Source organism: Scyliorhinus canicula, chromosome 1 (genome assembly GCF_902713615.1).
Source record: "Scyliorhinus canicula chromosome 1, sScyCan1.1, whole genome shotgun sequence".
NCBI lineage: Eukaryota > Metazoa > Chordata > Chondrichthyes > Carcharhiniformes > Scyliorhinidae > Scyliorhinus > Scyliorhinus canicula.
The window spans coordinates 17,605,816-17,623,431 of NC_052146.1; the positions used below are offsets into that span (position 1 = coordinate 17,605,816).

At 45.4% G+C, this 17,616-nt stretch overlaps 1 protein-coding gene across 1 annotated transcript in view; it reads right to left on the reverse strand.

Annotated features, from left to right (window-relative positions):
* The window catches only part of LOC119974779 (seizure 6-like protein), a 398,298-nt gene extending 386,397 nt beyond the window's left edge, over nucleotides 1-11,901 (reverse strand). The window contains exon 1 of the mRNA XM_038814062.1: nucleotides 11,180-11,901. Within this exon, the coding sequence (XP_038669990.1) occupies nucleotides 11,180-11,264 (85 nt within the window). The 5' untranslated portion in view covers nucleotides 11,265-11,901. The remainder of the gene's footprint in view (nucleotides 1-11,179) is intronic.
* Between the last annotated feature and the right edge of the window lie 5,715 nt (nucleotides 11,902-17,616).

The window sequence follows — 17,616 nt, forward strand, 5'->3', positions numbered from 1 at the left end:
ATGAATGTTCAACAAATTTCTCTAGAAAATAGGTTCCGGTGTACTTAACAACACCTTGCATTTATATAATCTCACTGACACGTTAAATGTCCCAAGGAGCTTCCTAAGTGTGTTGTCAGACAAAAGTTGACAACAAGCCACACGTTAGGGACAAGATTATGATCAAAGAAGCAAGTTTTGAGATGTGCCTTCGGGGAACAGAGAGGTAGTAAGGTGTAGACGTTTAGGCTAGAAACTCCAGAGCTTAGAGGGCCTGGGCGGCTGAAGGCAATGGTGGGACGAGGCAAATTGGGAGAGAGCAAGAGACCAGAATTGGATGATCAAGGAAATCTTGGAGGGTTTTGGGGCGGGAGTAGATTACGGAGATAGTGAGGAGTGAGACCATGGAGGGAATTTAAAAGCAAAGATGAGAATTTTAAACTCGAGGCTTAATTGGGAGCCAATGTAGATCAGGATGTCATGCTAGGATGGTGGGAAAAAGGGACTTGATGCAGGGTAGTGTGCAGTCAGCAGGATTTTGGATAAGTTCGAGGTTGCAGAGTGTGTAAGGAGGGAGGCCTGTCAGGCGAACATTGAAATAATTGAGTCTTGAGCGAACAAAGGCATGGCAACGGAAACTATAACACACACTCCTTGCGAAATAAACCTGCTTTTTAACTTAATGAACTGCGACGAGTATATTGTCCTTCCATGGTCTGATATCTCGGTCCAGCCATGCCTTTAGAATAGGTCAGAATACTATCGAAGGTTCATTGACTGGCGCCTGTGGCAATCGTGCATCTTTCAGGCCCATGAATGAGCAATGATAAAGCAAACATCTCAGGCATGGATCTAAATTGACGTCCTAAAGATAAAAGTATCAGTACGTTAGCATTTGAAACATCAAATCCATACTAACAAAGGAGGACAAATATTCTGGAGAAGTTGTTTTAAAAAGTTCAACTTGTCGGATAATTGTTTGGAGAAATAGGACTGACTCTAATTTCGGAACATTCATTCATCTTCCTATACAGAAGTTTTTAAAAAAATAGCCTGTGTGAGCCTGATGAGAATGGATGAAGATAAATTTGGACTCCTCATGAACGAAAGTGGCCATATCATGAGCAGCAAAAGCAGTATAATCCACATTGCGGTCTCCTCTAAGAAAAGTAGATAGGATGATCCCTTTGCTTTGTAATTGCCCGACTCCATGCCACCCTGACCTCTCTGTCCTTCGCCTCCACACTGTTCCAAAGAATCTCACTGGAAGCTGAAGGCAGTGCACCTAATCTTTCAATTGGGCGTTTTGTGGTCTTCTCGACTCAACACTGAGTTCAACAATTTCAGTTCACAATGACTGCTCCTTCTTCAAACAGAAGGTGCTAGTAATAATGCTGCTGTTGCCATTTACAGCTCCACCCAACGTATCGGTAATTTCTTCACTCACCCCGTAATCCTCTCTTTTTCTCTTGTCTGCTGCCATTTAGCCACTTCTGCCTTTCACCCGGTCACTGACCTCCTCCTTTGTAATTTCCTCTCCCCCACCCCCATTTCCCTGTGTCATACTTGCACAAAAACCATGACATCGTTAACGATTCCATTTCTGATGAGAAGGCACTGACCTCAGAAGTTAATTCCGTTACGCTCTCCGCCAATGCGGTCTGATTGGCTGAATATTTTAAGGCTTCCCAATTAAAAAAGTAATTTTTTAAGCAATATTCATTTAAATCTAGCCATATATAGGGGCAACTTGGATTACCCAATTGAATTGCTAAAGCCGTTCAAATGGGGTAAATGAGCTGAATACAGGACATATGTGATGAGACACCAATCGATCTGAAATAGAATGAGAGTCATGATTTTCCACTTAAAAAATCAACAAGATTTAAGAGATTGGAGACATATGGGGTTCCCATGGCCAATAAAAATAACTCAATGTATTCATTACTTTGAAAACTGCTATTCATATATAGCCTGATGGGTATCTGTTAAATGAAGACAGCAGCAAAGCCTGATGGTTAAAAAGGCTAACTCTGTTTCAGCATGAGCTGCATAAACAGAGGGGGTTCTGCAGTAAAGAACAGGATGTACAGCCAGGGACTGAGCTGATTGGACTAATGGCTGTTGCTATGCCTCAGACAGACAGTGATTGAACACAGACTCCTGTGTGTCTTGCTCCTGAGAAGAAATATGACCCCTGAGTGAGTCACGACTCTTTGAGCATTCGTGACCAAATAAGACATTGATTGATTAGTGCTGTCCTGTGAGTACGTGTCTGGAAGCATGAGCGAGATCTGCATGAAAAGGAGATACAAATAGACTTCTGACGTGATAACCTGCAGGAATAACCTTTGTGAGAAGATGTGCCCTGGGTCCGGGACACAGAGAACATACAGTGCAGAAGGAGGCCATTCAAGTCTGCACCAACTCACTTAAGCCTTGACTTCCACCCTATCCCCCTAACCCCGTAACCCCTCCGAACATTTTTGGTCACTAAGGGCAATTTATCATGGCCAATCCACTGAAACAGCATGGGCGCGATTCTCCCAAAACGGGAGAAATCGTAAGGCTGGCGTCAAACCCGGGCGGGTTTGATGCCAGCGCGCCCCTTCCCGACCGGGAACCGATTCTGGTCCCCGGTCGGGGCTAGCAGCCTGACGCCGTAAGCTCCGGCATCACGGGCTTAACGAATTTCGTTAAGCCCGCTTGCCGGAGTTAGCGCCGGCTGACACGTCATATGATGTCAGTTGCGCATGCGCGGATTGGAAGACTCCAACCCGCGCATGCACGGATGACGTCATCGTGTATTTGCGCGAAACCCATGCATGCGCGGGCCGGGATGCCCCTCAGCCGCCCCGCGAATGGATACTGCGGGGCGGCGGAAGGAGAAATAGTGCGCGGGCATCGGGCCTGCTGCCTGCGATCGGTGCCCACCGATCGTGGGCCCATGGCACCCTTGGCACGGCCGTGGTACTGCCGTGCCAATCGGTGCCATGGTTATATAAAGCGAGTTGTTCCCGCCGTTTTTACGAACGGCCAGACCAGGTGTGTTTGCCGTTCGTAAAAACAGCGTAAAGGGCTGGGACTTCGGCCCATCTATCAGCTGTGAATCGCTGCCGGCCGTAAAAAAACGGCGGCAGCGATTTGTGTCGGGAGTTGGGCGGGGGGGGGGGGGGGGGAGAATAGCGGGAGGGCGGGAAAAATGTCGGGAAGGCCCTCCCGCTATTCTCCGACCCGTCGTGGGGGGCGGAGAATCGCACCCCACATCTTTGAACTGTGGGAGAAACTGGAGCACCCGGAGGAAACCCACACAGTCACAGGGAGAACGTGCATACTCCGCACAGATAGTGACCCAGCAGGGAATCGAACTTGGGACCCTGGCGCTGTGAAGTCACAGTGCTAGCCACTTGTGCTACCCTGCTGCCCACATACAGAGGCGACATTGGGATCCATCTAGAGGGAGTCTGATCACCTCACCTCTTAACGGGTGGTATTTAGATCCAAGCCGTGAGTTTTGATACCTTTGCAGAACAGAGTTTAGATACTTTACTGTGTGTAACAAAGCTTTTGATACTTTAAGCAATGACGTTTTGATTTAGTGTATGTTGTAGTGGTGATAAGCATTGGGATTTTTATATTGTGTTCAATAAACAAGTAACTTGATTCAAAGTTAAAGGTGTTGTGTCTATCGATCGACTGGAGCGAGGGTCCCGGTCAACACATGACGAATCAGAATTTGAGTGTTATGAATTATGGTGGTAGCCGCAAACTGCAGTCTGAAATATAAATAAAAATACTCAACCATCTGTCTGCCATATTAACTTGCATTTCTGTAGCACCTTTAATGTAGCACAATACCGAAGGCACTGGACTGTTGCGAAACAAAATCTTACCCTGAGCCAGGTAAGGAGATATTAGAGGAGGTGATCAAAGAGGTAGATTTTAAGAGGTGATCCTTAAAGTAATAGAGGGAAGTAGCAAGGCAGTAAGATTTGGGGCAGGAATCCCCCACCCCTAACGGGAATCTCCCCCCCCCCCCCCCCACCCAACCAACCCCCAGTGGCGTGATTTGCAGTGGTGGAGGCATTTCAACGTTGGCGACTATCGGAACCTTCCGGTCCTGCCCATGTCCACTGCATTTTGCGTGGCTCGCCCGTCCCGCCATCGGGAACCCGCCACGGGGAGGGGGGGGGGGTGTAGCTTCAGCGGGTCCGGAAGAAGGACCAGAAACTCCCACCCTTAGCGAGGGAATTCCAGAGCTTAAAGCGAAAGGCACAGCTGGCTAAGATGGAGAAATCAAAATGGGGGTTGTGCGAGAGACCAAATTGAAGACAAACATCTTACTCCAATCCAATGCCAAGGAATAACCTGACGTTTTGTTGCCGAGAATGATAGTTTTTTAAAAATCAATGTAAAACAGAATATCTGTCATTCATAATCTGTTCTTAATTTTTTTTTAAATCACAGCTTGTAATTTTTGTGTGTGAGCTGGGTCACTGTTTACTCCTGTTTGATGCATTAAATTTTCCTTTGCCAATTGTTTATAACAGATAAGGAAATGGCTGTTCATGTGGTCACAGTCCTCTTCATCCCCATCATGCCAACAAATAATTAAGAGCTTCTTCAGGGCTTTTTGAATGCAATTATTCATGTGGTAATTGTGAGTTTGACATTACAAATCCCCGGTGATCTCAACTGGCAGTTACATCACAAAGTCACTTCGGTTGAAAGCCCAGCAACTTATATAGTCTTTCCTATTTTCTTCTTCAGGCCTCTGAATCTGAACTCGCAAGTGCAAAGTTAATGTTCGACGTGACCTTTAAGCACTGAGTGCTTTCATTTCTTAGAATATCCAATTTGTGGTTTGGTTGCTTTCTGTTCTTAGTCAGTAACCTACGCTGTGCCCCTCTGACATGCTTCTACCAGTACCATCCTTTAATCAGTTTCCAGTTTGCGGAGTACTGGATGCTCCATTTTCAAATTTGCCTCCCTCGTTCCTCGTGGAAGAGCATCTATTTACCTCTGAGTAAGCTGGCTGAAGTCAGTAACTCATGTCCTGAGGAAGATACAGGCATACAGTGCCAGAGGTCCAGTTGACCTGTTCCAAAATTGACTCCATCTGAATTGTTCTCTTCCTCAAACGGCTGCTCAATTCTCCCGTAATTATATCACACTCAATTTGTTTCCATTGTCTGTTCGGCACCACATCTGAAAAATGACTTGTCCACAAACGTTGCCCTGTTGAGTGTTTCCATCATTTCTTTTTTCATTCATGTGACGCGGACAAGGCCAGCATCTGTTGTCCATCCCTAATTGCCCTGGAGAATGTGGTGGCAAGCTGTCTTCTTGAACAACTGCAGTCCATGTGGCATAGGCACACCCATAGTGCTATTCGCTGTAGCGATTTAGCACAGTTGCTTCACAGCTCCAGGGTCCCAAGTTCAATTCCCGGCTTGGGTCACTGTCTGTGCGGACTTTGTACTTTCTCCTCTTGTCTGCGTGGGTGTCCTCTGGGTGCTCCAGTTTCCACCCACAGTCCAAAGATGTGCAGGTTAGGTGGATTGGTCATGCTATATTGCCCTTAGTGTCCAAAAATGTTGGGTTGGGTGGGGTTACTGGGTTAAAGGGATGGGGTGGAGGTGTGTGCTCTTTCCAAGGGCCAGTGCTGACTCGAATGGCCTCCTTCTGCACTGTAAATTCTATGATTCTATGATTCTAAACTCAATGTCATGATGGCTACCCTTCTCGGCAAGGCATCCAATGTCTGTATCTCACTGTCGCAATCAAGATGAGGTCATATCAGTGCCTTGTACAGACTCATTATTAACTCCAGGAATATGTGCTTCATCCCTTTGACAGCACATCCCAGCATTCCGGTAGGTTTTCTTATCACTGTCACACTTCTTATCTCGGTGAATTAACCACCAACACTTTTAGATTCATCACCTGTGTTGTGTCTTGCAAGCTCATCTGTATTACTGTCATTCATTTTCCATCCTTATTTTCATTATCACACATTCTTTGACCTTAAATGTTCTTTGTCACTCATCAGTCCTCCTTTTCAACCTATCTCGATCCTCGTTAATTTGATTTGCCGCTTCCCAATCATCCATTTTAATGCAATCCCCAAGTAAACATATTTGCTTCTATCCTCTTCTATCCTCCAAATTATTTCCTTAAAGTTCAAATAAATAAAAACAAAGTTGCATTTATTCAGTGCCTAGGAATGCTCCTAAGCATTTTGCAGCCAATTAAGTACTTTTGTAGTATAGTCACTTGTTCTTTTATTAATTAATTTGCAGAATATGGGCTGTTTCTTCTGAGGAATCGCAAATGGTATTAAATATTGTGCAAACACCAGTGAAAACATCCTCACTTCTGATCTTAAGATGGAAAGAAGGTCATTGATGAAGAAGCTGAAGATGGTTTGGTTGAGGTCATTACCCTGAAGACGAAATGCAGAAGGATGTAGAAATGTAGGAAAAAGGGGATAGTTTCAATTTATCACCAGACGTGAAACTGGCCTTGTAGATGAGATAGCCATTAAACAAATCACTTAATATCCCTTTGCGTTGTGTGTGGTTTCTGTAACGGATGCCCAATTTTGCCAGTTTTACATTCTGGTGGTAAGTTAAAAATGACCTCCGATTTGGATTTTGTTTATTGTCACGTGTACCGAGGTACAGTGAAAAGTAGTTTTCTGCAAGCAGCTCAATAGATCATTAAATACATGGAAATAAAAGAAAATATATAATGGGGCAACGCAAGGTTTTGCGGCTAACGGTTTCTGGAGTTGCCTTAATACTCTCTTTTAAAAGGATGTTACTGGGCACTCTTCTTGCTTCAAATAATTCCCCAAGGACTTCACAGGAATGTGACCAAGTCTCCCACCCACTGCTTTAAGAATCCTTGCATGAAGTCCTTCCAAATTGGCAGCAGCTCTCATGCTTAAGTTAGGGGACATAGCAAATATTCAAATTCACATTTAACTGGACAAATTGAAGTGAAGAGATGCTGCCCTAATCTTCCTCAGCAAAACAGCGATCTGAAATTTATATTTTCTTTCTAAAATCCTCTGTCCACACTGGAAATTCAATTGATGTGCTAATGATCTCCCCAATGAAGACAGAAATTAATTTGTTTAGTAAGTCTGCTTTTCCTTGGTTGTGTGACATCATGTCACTTCATAGATCATAGAATTTACAGTGCAGAAGGAGGCCATTCGGTCCATCGAGTCTGCACCGGCCCTTGGAAAGAGCCCCCTACTTAAGTACACACCTCCACCCCATCCCCCTAACCCACTTATCCCACCTAACCTTTTGGAAACTAAGGGGAAATTTGGGATGGTCAATCCACCTAACCTGCACATTTTTGGACTGTGAGAGGAAACCGGAGCACCTGGAGGAAACCCACGCAGACAAGGGGAGAAAGTGCAAACTCCACACAGACAGTCACCTGAGGCCAGAATTGAATCTGGGACGCTGGAACTGTGAGGCAGCAGTGCTAACAACTGTGTCACCGTGCTGTCCCTCCACTGTGCCGCCCCGGGATCTTTTCGTGACCCCAATATTTTTTCGCATGTTAACTTTGAAAAATGTCTTCTGGAATTGATTGATGTTTCCTTTCAAATTCCAATTCCAATTCTTTTCCTGTACCTAGTGGTGCGCTAAGGCAGACTTTTATCCATTTCGGGAGCTACCAATTCCCAGAACAGGTCACTAGTCTGTTATAATCTTTTATTATTGTCACAAGTAGGCTTACAATAACATTGCAATGAAGTTACTGTGAAAATCCCCTCGTTGCCACATTCCGGCGCCTGATAAGGTACACTGAGGGGGAATTCAGAATGTCCAATTCACAGAACATGTCACTAGTCTGTCATTAGAGGCTTATAGCTTGAGTGGTGCCACTCCACATCAAGCGTGATACTTAACCTGTTCGGTTGCATTATGAACGCACCTTCCTTGGTCATCAAGTCCTGGGGTGGAACCCGGGCCCTGAGCTTCTGATTCAGAGGCAGGGAACACTACCCACTGCACCACAAGACCTCCTACTTCCTTTAATATACCCTAATCTATTTTTAAAAAATCTTTCCTTATCAAATTCTTAGCTCCTTTGCCCTATTTTTATATCTGTCCCAGTCCTGTATTTTCATACATTTTGAAATGTCACTTTTTTTTGTTTTCATTATGTCTAGGGAAAACAACACAGGAGCTCCTACAATCTGGTACCCTATTATACAATGTAACATAGCATCTATATACCACCACAGATCACCCAAGACTTAAATTTAAATATATATATATATACATATATACTTTTCTGTGTCGTTTCAATTGTATTTTTGGCCTTTATAGACACGGTAAAGAAATAAATAACACATTGTGACGTTATTGCCCCTTTGTGTGAAAAGTGACTCCTTTTAATAAATTGTGAGGAGTCAAGAACATGAGTTTAAAAGCAGCAGCAGGAAATTGCAGTCCTCCGGATCGAAAGGCTGCCTCTGTACAAATGGAGTCATGTTGTGACAAGTGTAATAATGATTCCCATTGGGGGGGGGGGGGGATATCAGCATTTTAGCTCATAGTTTACTTATGACACATACCAACTTATTCAATACATGTAAATTGAAACGTCTTCCTTATCCTCGCAGTTCAAGTAGTAGGGTTGCTTCACAATCAACACTGGTGCCAGCAACCCGGGCTGCCTGTGGGAGGTGGGGGCACACTCATGAAGCATCTTTGGCCTTCCATGGGACTCAGATTCTGCAAGGTGTCAGCCAGTGGCAACATAGCTCCCCCAAAGGTTTACTGGGCAACTGCAGAGCCTTGTGGCACACTGGACCATTCGGACCCAGAAGATAGCCTATCAGGCTCCAATCCCTTTCACTAACCCGAAGGTAGATGAAATCATCCACATGGTTTCCCCACTGCTGATGATTATTCAGTAATTTTTACCTCCATGTGTAGGGATCAGGCGAAGGGCTGGTTTGGGAGGGTATCTGATACAATAGTCTGGCCCTGCTCACCAGGAAGCGATACCACTTGAGCAGGGCATTTGAGGGCTACTCGGATTGTAACCCCCCCCCCCCCCCCCCCCCACACACACACACAGCCAGCCAGCCACAAGCATGTGAGGTGGGGAGAAGGAGGGTCGGAATACAACACTGAATAATCACCTCGCGTTCTCACAGTGCAGATCAGGGACCGGCTCCTTTGAGCAGCTGGAGTGACTGTCACATAAGCCAGAGTGGCATCGCTGCGGGATATTCATTCGCAAAATAACACCACAAGAACAGGGTGAGTCTTGACTCTCGTCTCCTCTCACATTCCCTGCTGCTACTGTGTCACTTGAATCACGCTTTGTACCCCCCCCCCCCCCCCCCCCCCCCCCCCCCACACACACACACCGCTCTGCAGAGATGCATTATCAGACACACTTCAAACCCAATGTCAATGGGTGGCACAAGGTGCCCAGAATAGCTTACAAAAAAAAATCCCCGCTGCATTTGCAGACCCTGCCACAACATTGTTGTCCTGTGTCGCCAACATGCACTTCGAGCCCAGAGCCCGGAGCTGTCCAGCACAACGGTGCTGAAACCCACTCCGCCAACTCAATTCGTGTCTGTTCACTTTGCCCCGTGGTGTTAAACACCACCAAACTCCCAATCATCGGCCGACCCGTTCTCAGTTTAATCAGGGAAATGGGCATTTTAGAACAAGGGTCATTTTCTTTTTCGTGTGAACGCCTTTTCAAAATAGAGGAATTCACTGGGTCCAAAGCCCCTTTGACTGTTGTCAGAATGGCAAATCTTTGAATAGGAAGCATCAGGTTTTTTCTCGTTATTGTAGCATCGCAGAGAGCACCGGCTGTGGCTGCTACAGTGTCTAGCGTTCTAACCACAAGTGTAGACAATGATTGCAGACTCAAGCAGGAGAATTTAGATTCTGACTTTACACGGGTCTGGAGAGGTTCAAATGGTGTCAGATGCAAACTTCATCACCCTGTGCCATAAATTAGATGGAGGAGGCAAGCTGGGCGTTACACCATTTTCTTCCACATTTCGTAGGGCAATGGGGCAGAATAGGGAAGTAAGAGTAAAGTTGGTCAAAGGCTATAAAGCGTTTGACGAGCAGAGTACCAAACTTTGTACTCACATATCACTCCAATGTCTCCCGACACTGCAGCCCCCTCACAACTACCTGGACAGAATTAGTCAACACATCGTCTACAAATTTCCAAACAAATCTACTCTGAAGAGGGGGCTTGGCAAATGACGACATGCCCATTGACTAAAGTGGGGTTGAGAGCACCCCCCCCCCCCATCCAGAACATAGAATGGAGCATAAAATATGAGCACAGAGGACTATTCATGGAATGTTCTGAGGAAGAGGGGGAGTTGCTCCCCAAAATCACCTTACTCCGAACACAAATGCCAGATCCACACCGATTCACAGATGCGTTGTGCAGTGTGAATATTCTGGACATTTAAAGCGTTCAGGCGGACCACCATTCTGTTCCTACGGTGTTGCCAGGGTTTCATTCAGACTGGAAGCCCCCGGATAAATAAGCAGCCCGCTTGCTTATTTGTAAACGGGATAATTAAATGGGAAAGGTGCGTTTCCCTGACAAGGCTGGCGCCGTTTTCATAACTGAAGGATTCAGAGGGACTTCCAGATTGTTTAAAGGTGCCGAGGGAGGGAAGTCAAGAATATCATTGGGGAGGGAGAGAGAGAGAGAGAGTAGGATCTGTGCGGGGGCGGCTGGCTCTTTGTCTCTTTGCATCTCTTTTTTTCTTTTCAAGTGAAATGTAGCAAGCTCAAGAAAGATGAGAGGGAACAGAGAGAGTGAGAAGCGATGGGGGGGGGGGGGGGGGGAGTGGGTGGGGAGAGTGTGGGCGGAGGAGCTAAAGCAAGACAAGGAAGATATAAGAGAATTGAGTCCGGGTACAAACGATGGCAACAGAAAATAGGTAGAAGTGTGGAATGAAGTGAAATGAACTGGAAACATCAAGCGCGGAGCGAGGTGGGGTAGAATAGCCATCCTCAGATATCCAGAGAAACTCCACACCGAGGGATGATACACAGGAGACGGGGATCGTTCCCTCCCAATGGGTAAAATGGGGGGGGGAGGGGGGGGGGGGAAGAAAGTAGATGGAAAGATTTCGAGTAATAGGTGAGAAACTGCAGACATGTCTTACCTTGAGCCTCGGCTTCGATTCCGATCAACAAGAAGGCGTGAAGCAGCCACAGAATACTGGAGTTCCCCAGTCCAAAAGGCAGCATTCTCGATTCCTTATTTCCAATGGGTTTCTTGTTTTGTGTTATGGACAGAGGAATCTTCCTTTCTCTGATAGTTTCTCGCGCAATAACAGGAGCGATCTCCCTCTCTCACCTCTACCTCTTTCTCTCTCTCTCTCTCTCCCACCCCGCACTTCTTACTCAGAGCCTGGGCGGCACACCATATTTAGGAGGGAGTGTTTCAGCCAGCCCAGTTCTAAGCTACTTTTCGCATTCTGAATCGATTCTATGCGTCACGGTTTTTTTTTGGTTGTCAGCGAGAAATTGGGCAGATGGGAGGCTGGCTGGTGGGGGCTAAGCTGTGTGTGTCTCTCTCTCTCTCCACTGCTCCCAGTCCGTCAGCCGCTTCCCAGCTCATCCCAAACCCTCTCTGCCTCAAGTCCGTCTTTGGCTAATTGCAAACGTGCGCTTCATTTAAATGTGGGGGAGGTTTGCTGGCGGGTTCGGACAGGGGACATTTATTGTCCCACGTCTAACATCTCCTTTTAGCCTCACAAGCTTCCCAGCTAGAGTTGTAGAAACAAGGGACTGAGATGTGCAATTAGCCAATCTGCTGGCGTTACTTTTCAAAGGGAGCAGTTGAGAGTGTCGAGTGCATCATTTGCAGTCAGTGAAACAGAATCAAATCAAACTGCAATGTATATATTGCAACCCTTCCACAAAGAGAGACCGGAGGGTACATTCCCCCATCCCCCCCCCCCCCCTCCCCACCCCCATTCCTTTGTAAACACTCCATGCAATGGCCAAAGGCATTCAAGCTTGTCAGCTGCATGTGATATGTGGATATCTTTATTGCCCCCCCCCCCCCCCACTCCAAACATAGTTAGCGAAATCGTTTGATTTGAAGAAGGTTGACCTCTTTCAGTATATCTCCCACAATTAAAATTACCTTTGGGATGATTGCAATTGGCAGATCTAGGATGACAGCCAGCCTTGCGTTCGTACCATAGATGCCATTGTATTTGATAACAGCCCTTCGTTCTCTAGAGCTTCGTCAAATGTCTACTTAGAATGTGGAGCTAAGCATATTTGAAGCGTCAAAGACCTTAGGTTGGAGCCAGTTAGCATACATAATGATTGTATTCCACTTTTATTGCCGCACAAGTTTTTTTTTAGAAGTGCATTCTCGACAATTTCCCCCTCCTCTCCTAACTGATGCCAGGGTGGAGTTCCAGGGGCACTTGCTGCTCTCCATCGTGTCCCTCCAATCAACTAACTCACCTCAGGTCAAGAATCGACCTGGCCCCTTCTGCTCTGTGAGGGTCACTACTCCATCAGCTGGTGTCTTTACTCTTTGGGGCAGGTGGGAGGGGACAACAATATTTCGATTCCATATCCATACCAGCTGGCTCAGAAACTGTTGCAAGTCTGTTCTGCACTTGTGCTGGGCTTCTTGTAATGTTAGAAACCACAGAGGAAAGAGTAAGGACCTTTCAACGGCATTTCAAATTCCATATGGTTCAGAGGATAGATTTCCCCCAGGGGTTACAGCACCTGGATGTGGTAGATTCCACACACCCCATCCCCATTTTATCTTATTCGCCAGCCAGTGCAATTACTTTCCTCTTCTCTTGCCCCCAGGTAAGCATAATGTGTTATCTCATTTCCAGTTGCTTGCGTGCAAGCTCCTTCCGAAGGGAAACAGGTTTTTCTCTAAATTGACTGCTAATATTATGAATTGTCCTTGCTGGTCATATAGTAATATTCACAATTTCATGAGTTAGAGAGGGGATTATTACTATGGGACCAGTCCTCACTATTTTGTACACACACTCCTCAGCACACCCTAAAGTGCTTTTCAGTTTATTGAAAACAATTTTGAAGTGTAATCATTGTTGTAATGTAGGAACCAGAACTGCCACTTTGCGCTTATCGCAAACAACAATGCAATCATAACCAGTTTTAGCTATTAGCTATTGGCTGATGAATTATATTGGCCAGGATTGGATTGGATTGGATGTGTTTATTGTCATGTGTACCGAGGTACAGTGAAAAATATTTTTCTGCATGCAGCTCAAATAGATCATTTGTACATGAAAAGAAAATACATAATAGGGCAACACAAGATAGACAATGTAAATACAAAGACACCGGCATCGGCTGAAGCATACAGGCGTGTAGTATTAATCAGATCAGTCCATAAGAGGGTAATTTAGGAGTCTGGTAACAGTGAGGAAGAAGCTGTTTTTGAATTGGTTTGTGTGTGTTCTCAGACTTTTGTATCTCCTGCCTGATGGAAGAAGTTGGAAGAGTGAGTACGTCGGGTGGGAGGGGTCTTTGATTGTGCTGTCCATTTTCCTCAGGCAGTGGGAGGTGTAGATGCAGTCAATGGATGGGAGGTAGATTCATGGGATAGACTGGGCGGTGTTCACGACTCTCTGAAGGCTAAACAACTGGCTTGTAATGCAGAACAATGCAGCAGCCCGGATTCAATTCCCGTACCGGCCTCTCCGAACAGGCGCTGGAATGTGGCGACTAGGGGCTTTTCACAGTAACATCATTGAAGCTTACCTGTGACAATAAGCGATTATTATATTATTAATTTTCTTGCGGTCTTGGACTGAGCAGTTTCCATACCAGGCTGTGATGCAGCCAGATAGGATGCTTTCTATGGTGCATCTGTAAAAGTTGGTAAGAGTCAATGTGGACATGCCGAATTTCCTTAGTTGCCTGAGGAAGTATAGGCGCTGCTGTGCATTTTTGGCCGTAGCATCGACGTGGGTGGACCAGGACAGATTTTTGGCGATGTGCATACCTCGGAATCTGAAGCTGTCAACCTTGAACATTTCAACCCAGAGCTTGCACCTTCAACAGTGCAGCTCTCCCGCAGGACTGCAAGAGTAGGTGGGTTCTTGGCTTTGTTGACAGCATTCTTTTCACCATGCCAGAAAACAGTGGGTTCTATGTTGAAGAGAACATATAATCTAGCATTACATTGTGCCGCAGTATCAAGGGACAGCTGCATTGTTATGGTATGATCTATCAGGGCAAGGTGTTATCTCACATTTTGCTACTTGAATGGATGTCAGTGACCCCCATCCCAGTATTCAAAGGTGTTGTGGCCAACATTCATCCTTGAACCAACATAAACAAAAATAAAACAGATTGAGTGATCACTTTCCATGCCCAAGCACGTTGTCCCACACACTTGCTCACACATGGAACTGTGAGTACACTACATTTGTGGCTGGAGAATACTTTGGAATGAACTGAGACATGAAAAAGACATTCTGAAATGATAATTCTTCCTTTCTTACCTAATCATAATCTTTATTGTCACAAGTAGGCTTACTTTAACACTGCAATGAAGTTTCCGTGAAAAGGCCCTAGTCGCCACATTCCGCGCATGGTCGGGCACACTGAAGGAGAATTCAGAATGTCCAATTCACCTAATAGCACATCTTTCTGGACTTGTGGGAGGAAATCGGAGCACCCGGAGGAAACCCATGCAGACACGAGGGAGAACATGCAGACTCCATACAGACAGTGACCCAAGCCGGGATTTGAATCTGGGACTCTGGCACTGTGAAGCAACAGTGACTGGGCTGCATAGGCAGCTGGGATCAAATGGATCCCTTGAAGAGCATAGGGATTGTCGGAGTACAGTTAAGAGAGAAATCAGTAGGCAAAAATGGCAAAAAGGGGACATGAGATTGTCTTGGCAGATAAGGCAAAGGAAAATCCAAAGAGCTTTTACTGATACATAAAAGGCAAAAGGGTGACTAGGGAGAGGGTAGGGCCTCTTAAGGATAAACAAGGTCATCTATGTGCAGATCCACAAGGGATGGGAGAGGTTGTAAATGAATATTTCTTGTCAGTATTTACAGTTGAGAAAGGCATGAATGTTAGTGAAATTGGGGAAATAAAAAGTGATGCCTTGAGGAATGTACATATTACAGAGAAGGAGGTGCTGGAGATATTAAAGCGTATCAAGATCGATAAATCCCCGGGACCTAATGAAATGTATCCCAGGACGTTGGGGGAGGCGAGGGAGGAACCTGCTGCCCCCCTAGCTGAGATATTTGAATCATCGACTGCCTGAAGGTTGAAGGGGAGTAAATGTTGTGCTCTTGTTTAAGAAGGGCTTTAGGGTAAACCTGGGAACTACAGACCAGTTAGCCATACTTCTGTAGTGGGTAAATTGTTAGAAGGTATTCTGAGGGACAGGATCTACAGGGATTCAGACAGGCAAGGGCTAATTAGGGAAAGTCAGCATGGCATTGTGAGGGGAAAGTCATGTCTCACCAATTTGAGTTTTTTGAAGGGGAAACCAAGAAGGTAGATGAGGGCAATGCAGTCGAAGTTGTCTACATGGACTTTAGCAAGGCCTTTGACAAGGTACCGCGTGGTAGGTTGTTGCAAAAGGTTAAATCTCACGGAATCCAGGGTGAGGTAGCCAATTGGATACAAAATTGGCTTGGCGACAGAAGCCAAAGGGCGGTTGTGGAGGGTTGTTTTTCAAACTGAAGGCCTGTGACCAGCGGTGTGCCTCAGGGATCGGTGCTGGGTCCACTGTTATTTGTTATATTAATGATTTGGATGAGAATGTAGGAGGCATGGTTAGTAAGTTTGCAGATGACACCAAGATTGGTGGCATAAGTGGATAGTGAAGGAGGTTATATAAAATTGCAACAGGATCTTGACCTATTGGACCAGTGGGCTGATGAATTGCAGATTGAGTTTAATTTGGATAAATGTGAGGTGATGCATTTTGCTTGATCAAATCAGGGCAGGACCTACTCAGTTAATGGTAGGGAGTTGGGGAGAGTTACAGAACAAAGCGATCTAGTGCTCCAGGTTCATGGCTCCTTGAAGGTGGAGCCGCAGGTGGACAGGGTGGTGAAGAAGGCATTCAGCATGCTAAGTTTTATTGGTCAGAATATTGAATACAGGAGTTGGGACATCATATTAAAGTTGTACAAGACATTAGGAAGACCACACATGGAAAACTGTGTTCAGTTCTGGTCACCCTATTACAGGAAGGATATTGTTAAACCAGAAAGAGAGCAGAAGAGATTTACGAGGATGCTACCAGAACTTGATGGTCTGAGTTATAAGGAGAGGCTGGATAGACTGGGAATTTTTTTTCCTGGAGCGTAGGAGGCTGAGGGGTGATCTTATAGAGGTCTATTAAATAGTGAGGAGCATTGATAAGATAGATAGTCACCATCTTTTCCCGAAGGTAGAGGAGTCTAGAACTAGATGGCATAGGTTCAAGGTGAGAGGGGAAAGATACAAAAGAGACCAGAGGGGAAATTGCCTCACACAGAGGGTGGTGAGCATCTGGAATAGGCTGCCAGAGGCAGTGGTAGAGGTGCATACAATATTTTCCTTTAAAAAACAGTTAGACAGTTACATGGGCAGGGTGGGTATGGAGGGATATGGGCCAAACTGGGCGGCATGGACAGGCTGGGCCAAAGGGCCTGTTTCCATGCTGTAAATATCTATGACTCTAGTGCTACCCACTGTGCTACCATGCTGACCAATGTCTAATAGTTAGAGGAAGCTGGTTATATGTCACACCAGCTATCCTAAGCATCAATGCTTTAGAAACCATTGCCCTCGAAGACAGTTCTGAACAGCATTAAATATCATCCAGAAGAGTGTTATAGTTGATATGAAACAACACAGTTCATGATAAGCAACTTAAAACAATGGATGCGGAGGGCTCCCTGACATTATGTGATTCTCCTTTCAGGATCAGCTCCACTAATATGTACAAATGAGATTTTGTTTCTAAGTGGGCAGCTCACAGATCCTATTTTACTGCTTCTGAAATTAATTGGATCTCTTGCAGAAGCTATAAGAGTCACGGACGTCAGAGAACTGAAGAGAAAAGAAATGCGGTTACATCTTTAGAATAAAACATACCCGATTCCCAACCTGCCATCTTCCTTATTAAATACAAACTGGAGATAAAAAATATCTCACCCATGTACTGGAAACCTAAATCTGCTTTATTACCAGGGACAGGCCTTCATCTTAATCTACTGATGAAACGTCACCCTTTAAATTCAAATTAATCAAATGCATTTTAGGAACCGGTTATAGAACAGATATCCCTCTGGACTAGGCAGGGTTGTTAGACCTGACATATACCAGCAGTTCCCACATTGTTCTTTACCCCTATTTGTGGGTGTATATCTATGTAACATTTCAGTTGCCAGCATTCACATGTGGCTTACCAAGACCAGGGTCCCCATTGATAGACTGTCCGATTTTCTATTTGGTGATGATTGTGCACTAAACACTGGAAATGAGCATATTATCGGCCTATTTTCCATATCCTGCAGACAGGTAGTACTGAGGAAGCAGAGGGACTGCAGAAGGATTTGGA